Consider the following 17,605-nt stretch of genomic DNA (forward strand, 5'->3'; position numbering starts at 1 on the left):
TCAAAGAACTTATCCACTGCTTCTTTATTGAAACCTTGAGCCCGAGCATTGGAAGTTCCTGTTGGTGATCGAATAAAAAGCTTATCTTTGTGGCGTAATAAGAAATGATCAAGCCAAGCTCGACCGGCTATGTTATTTCTAAACGAATGTTCGACATTATTTTTCACAGCCAACCATTTTACGAACACCCTGACGGGTCAAGCCATAGAATTTACTTTCCATAACGAGAAGGTATGACACAAGGCTTTCTTCAAGGTAAGATGGCAGGACAGGTCTTCTTCCTATAGTAGTATTTACAACCTCATCGGGAGGCTGGTCACTGTGCACAAACCTTTGCAGAGTAGTTTTTGGAACATTATAAAGCTTGACCGCTTTTTTCAAACCCATTTTCTTTTCCCTTACTGCTTTTACAGCTTCAATCATATTATTCCTGGCCCAAGTTTTTCTTTTCGACTTCGGCTTTGGTGACAATTGAGTTCGAGGCATGACTGGAATCAGGAAAAAAGTGATGTTAATGCACTGCGGGTAATTTGGAACCCGGTTCCATATTACCCGCACCTATGGGGTTCCAAATTCAAAACCTTACTATGTTATCAAATAATTAAGAAAACTAAAACTCGTTAAAACAAACCTTAAAACTTATCTACAATTTTTTTTAATTTTGTGATTATTAAAAAAAAATGGTCTAGGGCTTCCGTACTATTAGGTGCGTGCACAATCACTTCAGAGCTAATAATATGTATCCTGCTTTCTTTCGACTTCAATGGATTGACGCTTAAGTTAATAGGCAGATCCTGGTAACCTGTATCCAAAATTGATGAATGTGAGTTTGGTGGTTGAGTGAGATGGGCAACTGTTTTAATCGCCTTGGCGGTTGAACTGTCAACTTCCGAATTTAAGGTTTCGCTTTCAAACATATACTGCTGATTTTCTTGGTAACTAGATGGTAGCTGCTGCAACTTTGTGTATTCTTTTTTTTTGTTCGCTTCTGCTTCTAAAGTACACCCTTGAAGTAAAGATTCACTAAAAGGCACCATCGGTATGGGAGTTGGGACTAATATTACTTAGATCAAAATCACTAATATCTTCCATATATCTTTCGGAATTTAACTGATTTAATTCTTAGGAATTCGTCATACTGATAGAAATAACAATTCATACTGTTCAGAAGTTACAAGTGCGAATCAAAGTTCAGAAAATATTATGCTAAAAACACACCTATGTCCTTATTCTTATGACACAAGTATGCATTAGGCCTTAGAAAACGAATAAGCACTGTAGCGACAAAACACTGTATGTGACTTTACAGTGTCTTGGTTAGACACGATAGTGCAGACACAGTATGACTTAAAATTTGAACTGAGAATTGGACTCTCATTTTTTTAAAGTTCAAGTAAAGGTTTCAAAATGAGATTCCGTTATTTTTATTTTAAGTTTTAAATGATTCTGTCTTTATTCGTTATAAAGTTGTCTGACATATTCCCATGCAATTTTTTGCCGTCACGATGACTCACCAATCTTTACGACATTACTTTGAACATCTTTAATTTGGGAAACGTAATCCTTTACACTCTGGAAATCGTCTTTCTGTGACGAACTAAAGTTGTGATAATGTTATATAGTCTGAATCGAGTTGTTTGCGTTTTTGTTGTCTACGGCCGCTGTCCACAAGCGACTCACTCGTTGAGCCACCACCATAAGGTGAGCCCGATCTCGCCTTTGTAGGCGATCGTTGATATCTCATCGTAATTTGGTTGAAGCAGGCAGGTGAGCGGGACGAATTGTTTATTATTTTATATTATAATTAGGTCACTAGTTAAAAGATTATTACGTAAACATTTCATCAGGTGTGGCACGTCAAAAATGTAATATACTTTCTTCTCATTGTACCTGAAAAATGGCTTTTCAACAGAAACTCCTTTGATATCCTTGGCAAATAAAGTCAAGTATGAGCCTTGATAAGTAATCATAGCTTTTATATCAATTCCTATTCCGAAAAGTTTTGAAATAACTTCTTAAAGCCAAACATCTAATTCTTCATAATGCTTTGCACTAGCAAGTAATGCATATGCTAGTGGTTGCTTCCATCTATAGTAAAGTCCTTGCAGCATTATAAGTTATAACTTATAACATATGTGTAAGGGGAGCGCCCTAGGAGAGATTAATAAAATGAAAAATATTATCGGACTTCATTTATTGCGTTAAGATTAAGTGTTCACTAATACAGGTAAGTATAGGTGCCGGCAGGGCGACAAGCCCTTACGGAATCTTATTATAGACTAAGTAACTAAAGACTAAAGGGGCACCTGACACGTATATGTCAATGATGCACACACACAACATAATTATTGAGTATGTGCATAACTGCATATACTGCACGTTACATTACTCCCCCCAAAAATTTAAAATTTTTTCAATAAACATTACAATGTCATTACATACTAATAATTCCTAACTATAAACTTATGTATAAGTGCAATATGCAGTGCATGCAAGTGACACTCGCAGGTGTCAAATATTATGCTTAACTGCACAACGTGACAAGTTCCACGACAAAACAAGTAACATTATAACCAAGATACAATTACAATAGCAATTGTAAGAATGCATTACAATTGCATTACTGATACATTGAATAAAAAAAATAAAAATAACATAATATATTTTGATCATGATCATTTCGAACAAAATTTTCTATTTCTAAGTATAGTTAAAGTTAAACATCACTAAAGTGTGTTTCACTAAAAAAAATTTTTGACATTTTAGAAAAGCACTGCACTGACACACAAAAGACCCAAAAATGCGGAAAATTAAAAAAATGTAGCACTTTTGCCCTAGCATACTTCGATATGCGTCTGCGCTGGTTTAGCGGCCTCGCGAGTTTTACGGAAGCTCGCTGTGGCTCTGGAGAAGTTGGATAAGGTGGAGTTCTGCATGGACTCTACCTGTTCCAGCAGCCATTTCTTCGTCCTATTAACGCCATAACGACAGAGAACGTAGGCGATAAACACGCCTAACACCATCAACACTACTGCCCATCCGATATACGACGCTACCATCGCGTTGTGAATCTCATTTACTTGGACTTCCGATTGTGGTGTCACCCACAGTAACCGATTGTTTGGGCCCGTCCACAGGAGAAGGGTTGGCCTTAGCTCTCCTGTTGAACTCAGCAATGATCTTTAAGGGGTCGAACCCCTGATAAGCCACCACCTGCTGGATGGATGGGATGGCAGACGAATCACACTTCAGTAAGATCTTTGCGACGTTATTGCCGCGGGTCAAGAATAGTGTGAGAAGGAAAATTAGGTCAGCTTCTCCGTTGGTCCCCTGATGGACTTCGTCTACTCCAGAGCCAGACGGTCTGACAGTCTCCATAACTTTGTCAGCTATGGACGCTAAGGTATTCAGCTCCTTCGTGTCGGACACCACCAATACTGCACGAACTGATGCGGGCAGATGATTTTGCCAAAGAATATTCAGGGTATGATTATTGACCTTATCCCTGGCGAGCTCACGCATTCGCCTTAAAAGGTGAGACGGCTTCTGTTCGCCGAGCTCCATCTCTCCGATGAGCTTCTGTATTTGGCGAGACTCGGACTCCTCATAGATGCTTAGAAGAGTAGTCTTCAGCAGCTCATATTTACCATCATCTGGAGGTTTGATTAAGATGTCCGTGATCTGTGACACGACGTTCTTACCGAGCTTCGCAATGACGAGGTGGTACTTCGCCTCATCAGTCAGCCGCTGCTTAAATAGCACAGACTCCAGTTGAATGAACCAGGTCCGGGGCTGGTCCTCCCAGAAATCAGGAACGCGCGAGGAAACGGTTATTTGAGATATCTCTTGAGCGGCAGCAGGATCACTTCCACTTTCCGTCATTTTATTTTTTAAGTGTCACTTTATAGTTTTTAAAATTCACAATAGTCCGATATTTATTTAGCAATAGTCCGATTAATTAATTAAAACGCGCACGGCACCTACTTACAAATTTAGGGGTCACCAGTGTAAGGGGAGCGCCCTAGGAGAGATTAATAAAATGAAAAATATTATCGGACTTCATTTATTGCGTTAAGATTAAGTGTTCACTAATACAGGTAAGTATAGGTGCCGGCAGGGCGACAAGCCCTTACGGAATCTTATTATAGACTAAGTAACTAAAGACTAAAGGGGCACCTGACACGTATATGTCAATGATGCACACACACAACATAATTATTGCGTATGTGCATAACTGCATATACTGCACGTTACATATGCATTGCTAGCAATTTCCGGAGTCACTTTCCATTTATATTGTGTGTGGCGGTATTGACGCGGTTTGAAGGAAAGATTAACGATAATCACGCCAATTCGTCACATTGGGACGAGGAATAGAGATTCCTCGATGTTACACACAACGATGAGCAACCAAAGACAACGAGCACTCACCAGATCTGCTGGAAGACGCCTCTGAGTGGGTTCAGTAGCTCCTCGATACGTCTGTTGGTTCTCTTGATGTCTGGGTAAATTCAGTTGGCCAGCTATCACGTTAGGATTTAGGATTCCAATGTCCACACACGATTCACAAGTATTTTTGGTGGACTCGCGATCGCGGTAATGTGCAATTAATTAGATGCACGCGTTACGAAAGTTCGAGACGCTCTCGGCGAGTAGCGAAAGGCGAATGGCGACTCCCGCGTCAGACAGCGTCACAGGATCGTGTCTCGCACGTCATTGGCTACTATCGTTGTGTGCGTTAACAGGTGACAAGTTGACGCGCGGTAAATATGAATTTTGAATTATTGTGAAAACCAATTATTCATCTGTTATAATATCATAGTATAAGTTTCGTTTCAGTGTCATTTCATCAATACATGTATCGGGGAGACATTTTAATTTATGTTCTCTGTAGAACTCTGGCCTCTGCATATCGGTTTCATTACACTGCAATCTAACGGTTGCACAACGTCAGATGAATGAGCTGGCAGTTTAAAGACCGAAATATCATTAGCTTGAGCTAATTCTATAACGCTAAGGCCAACATGAGTTGAATGCCCGTCGAAAATCACCAGCACCGGCCGCTCAGGACCAATAGCAGGTATAAAAACATATTTTATGTACTTTTAGAAAATGGTGCTCTCCACTTTCCATCCACCCTTTTTTACTTGCAGCATATGCTGTGTTTACCATATCATTCTTAAAAAAACATTCAGACCAGAAATGTTTGCCTTAAAAAACAATGAAGGGTGGTATTTTCTCACCAAGTGCATTGGCGGCCAAAAGCACAGTCGTATTTTCTTTACCAGGTGAACTTGTCGTTCTAATTCATCGAAACTCTATTTTCCCCACGACTTTAGATTTTGAGGGATCACTAGAAAAACTAGTTTCATCCATGTTGTATATTTGTCCGGGTTTTTCAGATAACCCCAATTCTTTCGTACATAATAAACGGGTGGGTTGTAAGCCTTTCTTCTCGCTACCTCTACCGATTGCAGTGTCTTACTAGACATTTTTTCCGCTTACGAAAACTACGAAACCAATCATCTCCAATAGCTCTACCACGAGTTTAAAGCTATAGTATTTATCGATACTTGTAAATTTTACTACCGACTACGTAGATTTTTAGTGTGGCGATTTTCGTTCCGCACCGCTAGAGGCGCTTTATCAACTTTGTAACTTTAAACTTTTTATTGTGTTCTGCTATTTGCGGAAGAATAAGGATCTCCTATTGTAACATCATCTAATTTACTGTAGTCAATTACGATTCTCCATTTTTGTCCTCCATTTTTCTCTGCTTGGAGTCGGAGATCCTCATACTCCAACTCCAGGAACTGCTGCTCAGCAGCAGCTAAACCGACACGTTCCTCCCTCATGAGGAGACGTTCTCGGCCTCTCTTGGCGGATCTCTTACGTCGGGTATCCGAACGTAAGGACTTTCCACACCCGCTAACGTCAGAGTCGGACAAGGATTGCGAAAGCCTTCGTTTAGCTACTACGCTATTGTCTGCTCTGTTGTGCGATGACGCACGAGAACCTCCGGCCGTTCTCATGGACGTAGTAATATTCGTAGAATCTAGATGATAATGATTTACAAATATAGTTCACAATTTTCTGTGTTGATTAGTTATCTAAGTAATTTTTGTGTGAGAACAGGGAGAAGAACATTGTCATAAGCAGATTGTATATCTAGAAGGACACCCACTACTGACTCATTTTTAGAAAAACCTAAAGGAACATCGGTCAGAAAGGTACCCAAACAGTCTTAATTTTTTAGGGAAGCCAAACTGATTTATGAGGAAGAATGTTTTTGCTCTCTGTTGTGTAGTTAAAATAGCATTTTGTATCGTAGTGCTTTATTTGTAAAGAATAGTAATGAAGTGACGTAAATAAGCTCGGTACTATGGCAACGACCAAAAGTAGCATAGATAAAGTATATGTCAGCTCTCCCCCGCTATTCCAGAATGCCTTGCGTAGGCAAGAGCTGCTGTAGGTTACTTCATACAGTAACTGCTACAGCATCCGTAGTATTGGTTTTAGGTTGGTATCCGCCTCCTCCTCCTTTATTCGATGTAAATTTCAGTGGCTCTTTTCTTGTAGGTCTCTCGTATATTCCTGAAGTGTGTATGTGATTTTGTATATGGAAATGAATCCCTTCTTTCTCACGTATCCCTATTCGCTTCTTCTTTTTTTCTTTCCATTTATGCTTACGTACCTTGAACTTGTTTTTGTTTTTTGTTGTATTTCTTTGGAATATACCAGATAAGAAATATTTTTCGCTCCTCCTTGCATAGTAACCATTATTTTGTATTCGCTCCGTTCTATATATTTTCTTTTTCGAATGTCGTTTGTATCTTTTTCTTCCTTCAATGTTGTATATTGTATTCTGTCAGAGGAATCGTATTCGCATCGTGTATTCATATTTTCTTGTAGTAGTGTTTCGCTCTGTGTGCTCGGCTCCGTAGGTGTACATGTTAATGGCTTATGTATGACGCCATCAGTTGTAGCTGGATCCTCAAAATATTTCGTAGACTGTAGGTTTTCCTTGCTTGAATATTCTTCCGATATATTGCAGCGTGTAGGTTTATTCTCAGTAATATGTAATTGAAAACTTCGTGAAGTTTGAGAATTAGTTTCAACTCGTTGTTGCATATTAAGGAGTTTTAGTTTGATGGATATGAATTCCTGCATTGTTTCAATTTCATCTTCTAATTCTTCATCAGGTATTTCACATATTATGTTCTGTTGTAGTTCTCGAAGTAATTGGAAGTCTTCGTGTAGGCGTTGTAGTCTGACATGAGCCTCTGCGTAATCAAGATCCTCATGTAGTGTGTTTATGTATGATTCCCACCTCGAAAATTGTGCGCGTATAGAGGCGCGAATCCTCTTCCAATTCTTCAAGTTTGCAGTCATCCTCGTCGCCAACTCTGTTGTGTAGTTAAAATAGCATTTTGTATCGTAGTGCTTTATTTGTAAAGAATAGTAATGAAGTGAAGTAAATAAGCTCGGTACTATGGCAACGACCAAAAGTAGCATAGATAAAGTATATGTCACTCTCTATAAACCATTCCAATCGATTTTTAATTAAATGTTCTAATATTTTTGAAAGAGTGAGACAAGGCAATGGAACGATATGATGCTGGGATACCGTCAGGTTTACCAGGTTTTAATATCGAGACAATAACCTGGGTCTTTCACTCTTATGGAGGAAGACCTGTTTGAAACACCACATAGAGCCTGAAGTAGAATTTTCAGCGTTGAAGTAGAATCTTTAGCGATTTTTGAAGCGCTTTCCTGTGTAGAGTCACACAATCTGAACCAAGTAAATTATTGTGTCCGACTGTAAAGTTCCCTTGAAGCAATTTTGTTAAACCCCTTTAGAAGTAAAATCCCTCTAATTATAAAAATTAGGGAGTTACTATTTAAATGTTATTGTAGCAACATACAGGTTGTACTTGCTTGGATCCCTGGACATAACGAGATTATAGAAAATGAATGTGTAGACCTATATGCCAAGAAAGCTGTAAAGTCTGGTGGTTTAAGCAATTTAAAAAAAATTTACAGCATCTTTTAGCTCTGGCCAAGTCACATAATATGACTTTGGAGTTCAAGGTTCAGTACCTAGTTCAAAATACGGCTGCGGTTTTGTAGAGATGGAGATATATAAAAATACGAGAAGTAAAAAAAAAGAATCTAGTGCTGTGGACATCGATAAAGAGGATGTTGATCATAATACCACGCACGAGTTCAATAATAATATTTATTGAACAGCGTCGTTTACGTTTGAAACCATTGTTGCAGGAAAAACGCGCGCAAGGAGGAGGAGCTCGCGAAGTGCCAGGCGCTCGAGAAGCGGTCGCTGCCGAAGCGCATCCGCGCGGAGCAGAAGGCGCGCGAGATGATGTTCCGCGAGTCGCTGCGGATCGGCGCCACGCCCTCGCACGAGGATGAGCGGGAGCGGCTCAAGAAGGTACGTCAAATTACATGTTGGAACCCTAAGGCCATAGACGGACCGCAAGGTGCAGTCGAGACTGAGGACCGACTGCTCTAGAGCGGTCGCGTTGAAGTCGTACATGACTGCAACACGACCGCATCATGCAGTCGACCATATATCTCTTTGTTGTTTGACCGTACGGCGAAACTCGACCGCAGAGCGACTGCACCGACCGCTCAAGAACTGCTCGAGCGGTCCGTCTATGGCGGGCCTAAGGCTCTTTGTTTCTAAGTTCATTGTGCTATGTAGGTACAGTTTCGTTGCAAAAGGTCGCTTCCATTCCATTCCGCGCGGGTACAAATTGAGCCTAATGGCCAATAGGCGTCAATCAAGAGTTGACTGGAAATGTACTGAGTTTGTGTCAAAAAATTAAAGTTTTAAATACTTATCTCTGAATACGGAGGTAAATGTGGTTTCCCAATAGTCCGATCCAAACTGATAGTCACAGATGACGAAGAATTGGATTTAGTTAAGTAAGCCCTAATGGAAATAAGTTTACGTCTGCTACGGATATTACAATAAGTGTTGTGTTTGTAGTTCCAAGAGAACGAGAAGAGGCGGTACCGAGCGGAGCAACAGCGGCTCACCACCAAACATACCAAAGCCAGGGAGGAGCTCAAGGCCGCCGGGGAGGTACGGCCCTATTACTCATACTTTAATAATTCATTCTGATTCTAGACTATAGCACACGCAATTAGTCTTTTTTTCTGAAACATTAAGTTTTCTGAAATAGTTTACTTTTTCGGGAAACTTGGCTTTACCGACAAATCATAACGTTTTACAGAAAAGTATATTCTATTTAATTTGGGTGTATGTAAATAAAACAAACTATTTAGGCACTGCTGCGTGAGCTGGAACAATACCAGAACGAGAAGCGCAAGGCGCTGATGAACCACGAGAACAGCAAAATGAAGGCGATCGAGGAGCGATACGCCGCCGAGCTCAAGGAGTGGCGCGCGACCCTCAACGACAGGAAACAGGTACGTACACATACACGTACACACGTGCACGCACACGTACACGCACAAGCACTCACACTCGCAAACGACACGCACGCACACTCAGGGTGAAAGCAAACGGGTAACTGCATAAGTAACCGACAACGCAGATGACTGATATAATTTTTATTCTATAAAATAAGGGGGGCAACGAGCAAACGGGTCACCTGATGGAAAGCAACTACCGTCGCCCATGGACACTCGCAACATTAGAAGGGCTGCAGGTGCGTTGCCGACACTAATATATTATGTATTCATGTTATAAACAGATATGAAATAATAATTTTGTAATGAAAAAATAATAGTGACCGACCGAACTTTCGGTTTCGGCCAGTTTCGGCCAAAAATATACTTTCGGCCTTAGTTTCGGTTTCGACCAAAATATAGCCGAAACCGAAACCGAAACACATGCATCGTTCGGTAAACTTCGTAGTTAACTCGAGCTTGCTTGCCAGCGAGGCCCTGGCTCAGTTCGCCACCATCTATTTAATCATGTTTTGAGATTATGTATTTCAGATTAGTCCCAAATCAAAAATTTGCCCTTCGTTTTATTTTCATTAAATTGTCTTAATTTATTTTTATCTAAATTATTTTATTGAATTTTATTTCTACGATAAAAGCAGGCTTATTTAATTTAAATAACTGTTGGCAAATTACGTGCTATTTTAACAATGTTTCCCAAACAAACGATTTAGTAAATGCTATGATAAATTGATTATATTGTGTGTGAACTTTATTTACTTAAGAATTTTGTTTCATTGTGAGATTATAAGATATCTTAGGATATATCTTGTGAGATTTATCTAGTAAATCATCTCGCCTCACTCTTTTTTTTTTGGACACGCAATCTCTTAGGACTTAGACCGTTCCTACCCTGCTAAAATCTTATCTAGCCCACTTCTCCGTAAGCTTCACTCTTGCGGCCCTCAGTATATTTTTCAGGTTTAGTGGCAAAACGCCTTCTGGAGAAAAAAAATGTGACGCCAACTGCAAGTTTGCTTAATAATTTCATTTTGAACTTCGACCGCGGTCGTGTCCATGTCTCCCATAAAAATAATATACTGCAATTATTGACTTTGTTTTCAGTAGTACGTCGTTCAGTAGTATGTCTAAGGGAAGATTTCACCAATCGCACAACTTCGTTTTATAAAACTTAGTTCTCATTAAACGCGTCCCTACGGGGATCAATAAAAAAAGCAAGAAACGATATCTAAACTACCCAAACGCATATTTTTTTTCGTCTATGATTTTCGATTCGCCATGACACTACACTGGCAGGACTTTAACGGCTTTAATGAAGTTTAACCGTGCAACATTGGACGTTCTGAAGATAAAACTCGGATTTGTTGTGAACTTTATGTTAGTGAAATGCAATTTGGTGCTATAAACGCGTTTATACGTGTAGAATCAATTTAGTGTAAACTAAGCGCGTTCTATTTCTTAGGTGAATCGCACTTAAATAAAATGACTTCCAATAACTTCTGCTCTTTTTTCTTAGGGTAACCCTTCGTTATAATACATTAAGGGGAATTTCACCAATCACACTTAAATTTCGTTTTATTAAACTAAGTTCTCATTGAACAATGAACGTAATCTCATTTTATTTCAAATAGATAATTAACATTCTTCTTTTAATCGCGATTAATGAATCTGTTTACGTTATACGTTTGATCGATGATTTTTATACATTTTTATCATCTTTGAGCCTTGTCACGTTGTTTTAGTAACAAATAGCAAGAAACGATAAATAAGCTAGCCAAACGCATATCTGTGAAAACTGTCAACTTAACAATTTTTTCGCCTATGTTTTTCGATCTGTCATACACTACACAGGACATGTGTTTTATAAAGTTAAAACTCGAATATTGGGCGTTCAGAAGATAAAAATCGGATTTGCTGTGATCGAGACGAAACGCATCTACTTGGAATCGTATAAAAAACGGAATATAGTACAAAAAAATTATTCGAGTCTAAGAATAATAATATTTATGGTAAAAAATGTCGCAAAAAGTAAAAAATTCAATGTGGTAAAAATCAATAAATTTCAGTAAATAATCGTAATTTTGAATGTTTTACCAAGTTTCGGTTTCGGTTTCGGCCGAAACTAAGTGTAAGGCCGAAAGTTCGGTTTCGGTTTCGGCTGAAAAATCAGTTTCGGTCGGACACTAAAAAATAATGTAGCCCATTATTACTCGTGTAATAATGGGTAATGACAATAATTAAAACATTTAATTGTATGCGTCGACACTTGTGCGCAGAATGCAGATTAAAAGTGGGGCAACCAATGATCAACAGTCGGGCGGTTGCGAATGAGAGTAAGATTGTGTGACCATGATTTTTGTACACTATTGTCAATAGTGTGTTGAGACAATGGGAATAATATATTGAAAACATTTTTTAATATTTCATAGTCAACATAATATATTAAGTATATTTTATACTAACGTGATGGCAGACCCAAAGTTCATAAACAAATGGAAGCCAAACGAATACAGTTTGGAGGGTAGGGTAACTGACATACACATACATTAGTAGGGAGCTGGAACCATATAAATACTTTTTGTTTAGGTCACAATTTTCTGATACATACAACTCTCACACTTCTGACCAATACAACCACAAAACTGTTATATGTACAGTACTGATGTTTTGTAAATATTTAATGTTCGATATACTAAAGCTTCCTCAGAAACCAAATTAATAACTTAAAAACTATTTTAATGATTATTATTTCCACAAGATTTGTTAAAATAGTTTTTGTTGCATGGCATGTGGGCATGAAGCATGGTGCTTTAACGACTAAATTGGTGTTGGGATAATTGGTGATTATTTTCAGAAATACCTCAAAAGTAGGTTTTCATTTGTATGTATAAATACAAAATGTTTATGTTTACATCTGAGTATCTCTTGATATCAACGAGAGGCCAAAGCAGATAAACCTCGCCTTCACGCGAGTCAATGGTAGGTAGGTTAGTGTGTGTGACGTCCCCAAACATCGCTACACTAATGCGAACGTTTCCAACAGACCCTGCTTAGCACCTTCGAGAAACATTTGGACGATCACGAGCAAAAGTTCGGCCTCGCCATCCCCGATCGGAGCGCGTACCTCGACGCGCCGTGGCCCAAAAACGTCCTCCAGCACGTCCTCTCCAACTACCACCAGAGGAACTCCTTCATCGGATCCCTGTCGAGGTCCAGGACGAGCCTGAACCTGGCCATATCCACCGCCCACACCCCCAACCTCGACAGACGGAGGAGCATCAGCCCGACCAGAGACTTCAGGCTGACTAAGTCGGCCGCCTCCAGCGCCACGAACACGACGAAGCGCGGCAAACTGACCAAAGCCCAGAAGTTCGGCTCCACCTCCAATCTGAAGCTGGTCTCCGAGAAGATATCGGGCTTCTCGGTGTTCAACGGCCCGGAAGCGAGCCGCGCGCCGATCATGGCCTACGACGAGATCCCGGTCGAGCGCACGGTGTCCAAGATAGACGAGGAACCGAGGAAGCTGACGCGATCCACGCCGAGCCGGGTGCCGGTGAAGCACGACAAGAAGCTGTACAGGCAGAGCATGAGCGACCTCGACAACCACGTCGGCGACTACATGAAGAGGAGCGTCTCCCAGCTAAGCCTGAAGGAGGACATAACCTTGGAGGCCGTGATGATAGACATGCCGTCCATAGACGGTCCATACGACACGGTTCGGAGCACCGCCAGCGGGAGCTCCCAGGGCACCGACGACGGCCACACCTTTAGCCGCTGGGGACCCGTCAGAGGCTCCAACAGCTACTCCAACGCCCCCGACGTCCCCGTCAGCCAGCTGTCCACCCTGAACCTGAAGACCGTCAAGTCGGAGAAGGCGGGCACGGATTCCGTCGCTTAGGAGAAGACTTGTGTAGCGAGAGGGTTGCCGGTTTCAAATAGCGGGATTTTACCAATACGGGGCTCTTAGCGGAGGATTCTTATCATTGACATGTTCCATATCTACTAGCAAAGTAAATATTGAACATGTTCATTTAGCGAGGCTACTAATGGTGGGGCTTCAAATAGTTCATAAAGTATAAAAAAATTAAATTACTGTATATCTTTTTGACGCTTATAAAGCAATATTCCTATAAAATGTTCCAATTAATTATTATGAATGATAAAAAAATTTGCATTTTGAATACATGACTGATAACCGTAATAATTTTGCCAAAATAAAGCTTATTTTATACTATCATTTTAATACCTTTTTGCAGACTTTAATTATAAATATGAATAGTTATACAATGGATGCGCTAATACCAGGGGTCACCAGATGGCGAACCGTCGACCCATTGTGTGCGGACCAAGCATGTTCGAAGATTAACTTCGTTAAAAATTAATTTCAATCTCGACATACTGATGAACAGGTAGCAACAAAAATTGACACTTTTCTCATTGATACAAATAAACACCTTTGTAATTTCCGTAATTACATTTGTTTAATAAATATAATTTTTTTAATGTGTGGACCGCGAAGGTCATTTTATTTCTTAAAACGGAGCGAAACTAATTGGTGACCTCTGCGCTATACAATATTTTGTTCTTGTTTGCCAATATACCCCTGCAACTTATTACACAGAGAAAAAACATTGTTCAGCTTGTGCATTGTATAATATTAACAAATCTTAAAATATTTCAAAGTCAAATAAAATATCTTCCATAAGAAAAGAATAGTTACAAATCTAGTGCTTATTATTGTAAAAAGCTTCCACAATTTTTTGTTACGATTTTTATGTTAAAAAATGTCTCAAATTTTAAATAATATCTTGGATAATTAAAAATGTTGCAATACCTGTTATTATTTAGTTAGTAATGTAAGTGAGTAACATTCCAATACATTCCAAGTTTCCAAGTAGATTTAAAATTATTTAATAATATATTTTGTTAAAACATAGTTAATAAGACTAGATGTGCCTAAAATATGTTTTAAAGTCATATATATTTATGAATATAAGATAGCTGCTAATTTTAACTATAATGAAAAGCTTTCGCCATTTAAAATAATCTTATGGTATGGTTAATATTGTTACCATGAACCTAAACGATTGATTATAACCCCGCAATTATTTGTGTATCTATCATATCTTATAACAGATATAGGTCACGTACAACGTAAAGATCGCTCGAATGAACTAAAGGGAGCAACTCGCGTATGCAATAACTACCAATGACGTAACACCATCTGTTCGCTGATCTACCAATCACAAATTTGGTAGATCAACTATTAGATCTTTGATGCACACCCACCAACGAGTCCGAAAATCGAACACTGCATGTTTCGCAACGATCTTAAAGTTGTAAGCGGCCAGTATGTGTGGCTTAAAATTTGGGACCAAACATTTATTAACGTTGAGACTTTATATTTTCTTAAAGAAAATATGTCACAAATACGAAATAACAGTATGGAAATATTCATATTATAGCTTTTGCTATATTATTTCCTTTAATTATAATTTATATTCTTAATGTAACATTAGATAATTCCCCCGTAACTAATAAAATTTAACGCAGCAGAGAGCTTTATAACGTTTTGCTGACTTTATCATGTGGTTTTTCCAATGTATCAGACGAACTCTGCATAACTTGTATAGTTATTAGAAACATAAATTGTATCTGTAGTTGGCTACATTAGAAAAAAAATTGAATAAAGTAGGTAAAAAACTTCCGTGGACACTAAGATTGCAATCGGAAAATGTTGGTAGAAAATTATTGATAATAATTGGTGCATATTTCGGCATTTAGATTGTGCATATAATCCTATGTTTACTTATGATTATTAAGATTGCGGCCAATGGTTATTATTTGATATTATTAAATTAAATTACAATTGGGCATTTAGGGGCTCGTTACATCTACCGAGTGGCGAACTTATTTGCCGAGAGCACTGTCTTGCTCTAGCCCTTTTGTTGAACAACGCCATTCAATCACACGGCTATACGTCGTTTAGCTGACTTGTTGACTGCAACGTTCAACACTACAACTAGACGGCGCTTAGCTTACGAAGAACAACTTTCTTCAAAAAACTTTCCGACAAATATCTTAAAACAACCACAAACACTGGCTAGTTGACGCCATATTGTAAACAAAACGCACCTAGTGCCGCAGTGGTGAGCGCTGAACTAATTCAATTAGACTGTTTGTTGCAGTTTTGAGCGACTAATATTCAATTTTATAGCTAGATGTGTGATTGATTGTATGGCATTGTTCAGTCAAAGGGCTAGCTGTTTGATTGAACGGCTATTTTAACTAGTTGGCTGCGACATGTATAATTAAGCCCTTAAGCTCAACTCACACTGGCGCAGAGTCGAAGCGTCGATGCGCGCTAATACATATTTATAGCAGAAATTTGTACTTAAATAATAGTACAATATAGGTGGATATGTTAACGTTATACGTCAAAAACGTGACGCGTCGTGACGCGTCAATTCGCCCCAGTGTAAGTTGACCCTTAATCTAAGTAAGATGGATTTTGCGATTAAACGTGTAAAACTATTAATCTAAAGTTTAATCGTCTAAAGTGGCCATAATGTTAGTGTTACTAATCGTTTATGTTTCATTCTTATTTAATTAATTTATAAGTGAAATATAAAATTGCCAATATGAAATGTCCCAATTTTGGTTGCCATTAGTTTTAATTAAGTTACCAATAAGTCATATTATACATTGATATAATTTAAGCATGGTTTTTGTATAATTTTGCATGTGTTGTTATCAATTTCTTATTTATTGGCATGTTTACTCTTTGACTCCTGCAAATTTATAAATGTATGTATGTCCAAAACGCGACCCAATATATTTAATATAATAATTAACTAATAGGAAATATTACGCAGATGAAATACTACTAGCACATACAATAAATAATCCGACCAAAATCCGACATGTTGCGTCATATCAGAATATTGAAAGAAACGTTGTGAAACGTCGAACAAAACTTTTTGTTTACTGTCTGTATTGGTGCTGCCTCTCGCGTGGAAAAATTGCAGATATTACTGTACCTCCTATTGTGTTGGTTCGCGTTGCTCTGAATTTGCATCTCACATCACAAGCATATTATAATCTTTAAAGTACGCTCTTTTATAAGATCTTGTTTCATACTTATTCAAACATTATGTCATAATACATTTTATAAATTTTATTTAGCTGTGAAAATTCTATATCTAGACGCTTCCATTTATAATAACATCAAAACTGAAGGCAATAAGTATAATCGCTTGGCTCATAACATTGTATACTCTATTGTAAATAAAGATGTTATGTTTTCATTTGTTTTGCCTTATTCGGTAATGGTGGTGGGCCCTTTTTACAATTATTTAAGAATGATCATCTAGAAATTAATTCATAGACAGGTCGGGTTAAGCGTCTCACAGACAGACGCGGCCTGCGGTGGCGGTGGCGGTCAGTTGGATGACTGAGTGTTCTAGGAACGACACAGACACACGCGGCCAAGCCATCCGACTGACCGCCACCGCCACCGCCACCGCAGGCCGCGTCTGTCTTGGGAGACGCTTTAAGTATATTCAAAGTTAGTCGAAAAGCTGGGTTTGACATAAAGCAACTGAATAATCTGCCTATGAATCAACCTCACTGATAGTACATTGTACAGTTCACTTAATAACAATTATTGGCTTTACAGTTATTCGATATCGTAGAAAATCTATTGAATCATAATCAGAAGCGTAGCGTGCCTTGGTGGGGCCCCGTATAAAAAATATTAGGCGGCCCTAAGCTATGGTTGCCTTTTTTTAACCGACTTCCAAAAAACGAGGAGGTTACATATTCGACTGTGGATATTATTTAACTTTAAGAAATGGTGTGTTATTATTAATTTTGCTCAAGTTGAGAACCGTATAATTGATACGGCATATACGGCGGTAGCTACGCCCGCGCCACTAATAATAATGGTTTCAAATCCCAGCTTACATATTTTTGTAATAATAATGTTTAAAAATTAATGCCAGACTTAGATGAATAAGGGCTCTTGACTTGCCTTGAGCTTTAGACCATAGATGTAGATAGTCTTCTTAGGAAACTTGGGGATATAACGTTTTGAAATGCTTTTATTTAAGTAATAATAACATCAGCTACCCAAAACGAAACTATTAGATAA

The 17,605-nt window shown here is 38.7% G+C and overlaps 1 protein-coding gene across 4 annotated transcripts in view; it reads left to right on the top strand.

Annotated features, from left to right (window-relative positions):
• The window catches only part of LOC121725359 (serine/threonine-protein kinase 10), a 117,865-nt gene that overhangs the window by 97,509 nt on the left and 2,751 nt on the right, over nt 1-17,605 (top strand). For 2 of the 4 annotated variants that reach the window (XM_042112248.1, XM_042112252.1), the window contains 4 exons: nt 8,281-8,449; nt 9,011-9,106; nt 9,310-9,453; nt 12,497-13,823. In XM_042112248.1, the coding sequence (XP_041968182.1) occupies nt 8,281-8,449; nt 9,011-9,106; nt 9,310-9,453; nt 12,497-13,351 (1,264 nt within the window). In that variant the 3' untranslated portion in view covers nt 13,352-13,823. Of the gene's footprint in view, nt 1-8,280; nt 8,450-9,010; nt 9,107-9,309; nt 9,454-11,736; nt 11,787-12,496; nt 13,824-17,605 lie in introns of those variants that run through there. The other 2 variants (XM_042112251.1, XM_042112249.1) reach the window with 2 other exon arrangements.

This window comes from Aricia agestis, chromosome 3 (assembly GCF_905147365.1).
Source record: "Aricia agestis chromosome 3, ilAriAges1.1, whole genome shotgun sequence".
NCBI classification, from domain to species: Eukaryota; Metazoa; Arthropoda; class Insecta; order Lepidoptera; family Lycaenidae; genus Aricia; species Aricia agestis.